At 38.5% G+C, this 2,301-nt stretch overlaps 1 protein-coding gene across 1 annotated transcript in view; it reads right to left on the bottom strand.

Annotated features, from left to right (window-relative positions):
• Nucleotides 1–2,301, bottom strand: part of taf1b (TATA-box binding protein associated factor, RNA polymerase I, B) — a 20,332-nt gene that overhangs the window by 16,053 nt on the left and 1,978 nt on the right. Inside the window, exons 2-6 of the mRNA XM_015382470.1 lie at nucleotides 2,146–2,244; nucleotides 1,880–1,967; nucleotides 1,676–1,773; nucleotides 1,498–1,590; nucleotides 221–403 (exon numbers count right to left, since the gene is read on the bottom strand). Coding sequence (XP_015237956.1) covers nucleotides 221–403; nucleotides 1,498–1,590; nucleotides 1,676–1,773; nucleotides 1,880–1,967; nucleotides 2,146–2,244 — 561 coding nt within the window. The remainder of the gene's footprint in view (nucleotides 1–220; nucleotides 404–1,497; nucleotides 1,591–1,675; nucleotides 1,774–1,879; nucleotides 1,968–2,145; nucleotides 2,245–2,301) is intronic.

Genomic DNA, 2,301 nt, shown 5'->3' with positions numbered 1-2,301 from the left:
ATGATGAAAAAGGGGTCCCTATGTCCTCCAGCAGTCTAAGCCTATAGCAGCAGAACTATAGAGATAGCTTTTAAAGCGTTATGGTTTAAAAGCTGAGGGGTTTGGGCGTGCAGTTGGAGCAGTGGTTAGCGTGCACAACCTCTGTACGGAGGCCTTAGTCCTCAATGCGGCAGACCCGGGTTCGAATCACGACGCCATAAATGCATTCTGAGCCTCATTATTTATAACAGCTCTGCAGTGAAGGAGGAGAAGCAGGTTGATGGATTGGACGCCTGGTTCTGAGGTCCGTACCTGTATTAGAGTCAGCTGAGTCAGCTGAGTCAGACAGACCGGACCTGCTGTCCAAGGAGCTCCCCGACAGCGGGAAATCTGAAGCGCTGTCCGAGTCCGAGTCCTGCCCTTCCTGACGGGGAAAAGGAATATTTGGCTTTAATGAATCTGTTTCAAATTTCCTTTAATAATCTAACAAGAAACTAATTCATATTTTTAGAAGAAAAAGCTTTATCATAAATGATATGATTTATCTTTCTGTTGGAACCAAAAACATAGTAACAGTAGTGGTAGTAATTTTAGTTCATGTTTTCACCACTAGAGGTAGCTGTGGCGCCTTTGATGCCATAAAGAAGTTAATTTTAAAGCTTTTAAGTGCTCCGTTTTCGGATTTTTTTCTTCTTAACTATATTATTGCTATTTATAAGATGTTTTTATCCAGGGTTTCACATAATTCTTCCATATTTAATTCTTTATTCAAATTCAACACTGCAAAAACGACCTCATTATTTATTATTTTTTAGTTATAAAATTACTGAACTAAAGCGGTAAATAATTAAAAATATTTGACATTTTTTTAGGATATATGCACAACAATCATAAAACGTAGAAAATGTGTTAAATATAAATGTGTTACTCGAAATTAGAAGTTTTAGAAAAACAGAGTAAACTAAAATATAGAAAAAAACAATATGATTTAAAGATATAAACTATTATTTATAATATTGCTATTATATTTTGTTATGTTTTTTTATATCTGAGTTTCAACAGTGTTAAAATGAGATTATTTAAATACTGCATCATTTTTCCTGGATTAATTGCCATGTTGCTGCAGACTAAAGCGCCTTTTTTTGGAGATAAATAAAAAAAATAAATCTAAATAAGTCATTTTTTCTTGAATTAAGTATTTAAGTGAGACACTTTGCCAATAGAACAAGACAATTTACACTTAAAATAAGAAAAAAACAATTGCATTGTCTTATTTCAAGTGCATTTTATCTAGGTACCTTATTTAAAAAGTAAAAATACTCATTCTATTGGCAAATCATCTTATTTACCTGCTCAAATTAAGGGTAAATACTCTTAATTTAAGACATTTTTACTCATTTTGAGGTCATTTTTGCAGTGTTGAATTTGAATAAAGAATTAAATATGGAATAATTATTTGAAATCCTGGATAAAAACATCTTATAAATAGCAATAATAGTTAATAAAAGGCAAACTGACCCTTCTGAACCTGAAACTGTTGACCGGGTTGTCTGTGTACGCCTGCCGGCTCTTCTGCAGGTAAAGCCTCCACATCTGACACAGAACTTCGTCCTGAAACAAGCGGAAAAACGGGAGAAAGATCAGACGAGCGTCGGCGGCTGCCGACGTCGGATTGGCGGGAACGAGGAGAGCGGACCTTGAAGTGCGGACTGACGCCCAGTCTGAGCAGAGCCTCGGCCTGCTTCTTCAGGATCAACTGGAAAACTTCACACACCATCAACACCCTGCAGCGCTCTGAGGAACAACAGCTTATCAAAACATCTCACTGAGACAGAAATAAGCTTCAGAGGTTTTGGCTCCACAGGATAAAGAGTCCAAGATGTCAGGGTGAAATACTGACCCGCCTTCTTAGCTCTGGATTTACTGGAGATCCAGGAGATTCTGTTAAAGTCACCAACGAAGGAAGTGTCCACAACCTCTTTGGTTCTCTGGGGAAATTTAGACAAAACAACACCATGAGACACTTTGGAAGAAAAACAGTGACACCTACAGGATGGATGAGGTACTGCATTGTGTAGAAGCTGCAACACTGAGAATAATTCAACAGTAGAGAGTAAAGAGGAAGGTTTGACCTTGAAAGTATGTTGTATTCATTTTGTCCTTTACCTCGATAATGTTGTGACAGGATCTGCAGTAGAAGCGTCCCTCATCTGAGATGCCCCAGTCCACAGCAGCACACTGAGCGCAGGGCTCCCTGTATTCGGCCTGATCAGAGAGACAGCACAGAGGGACGGGTGAGGGAAGGGACATGAGAACAGCTAC

The sequence above is a fragment of the Cyprinodon variegatus genome, unplaced genomic scaffold (genome assembly GCF_000732505.1).
Source record: "Cyprinodon variegatus isolate N-32 unplaced genomic scaffold, C_variegatus-1.0 Scaffold257, whole genome shotgun sequence".
NCBI classification, from domain to species: Eukaryota; Metazoa; Chordata; class Actinopteri; order Cyprinodontiformes; family Cyprinodontidae; genus Cyprinodon; species Cyprinodon variegatus.
The sequence above is the reverse complement of the archived record's forward strand: the minus strand, read 5'-3'. Positions and strand labels throughout refer to the sequence as shown.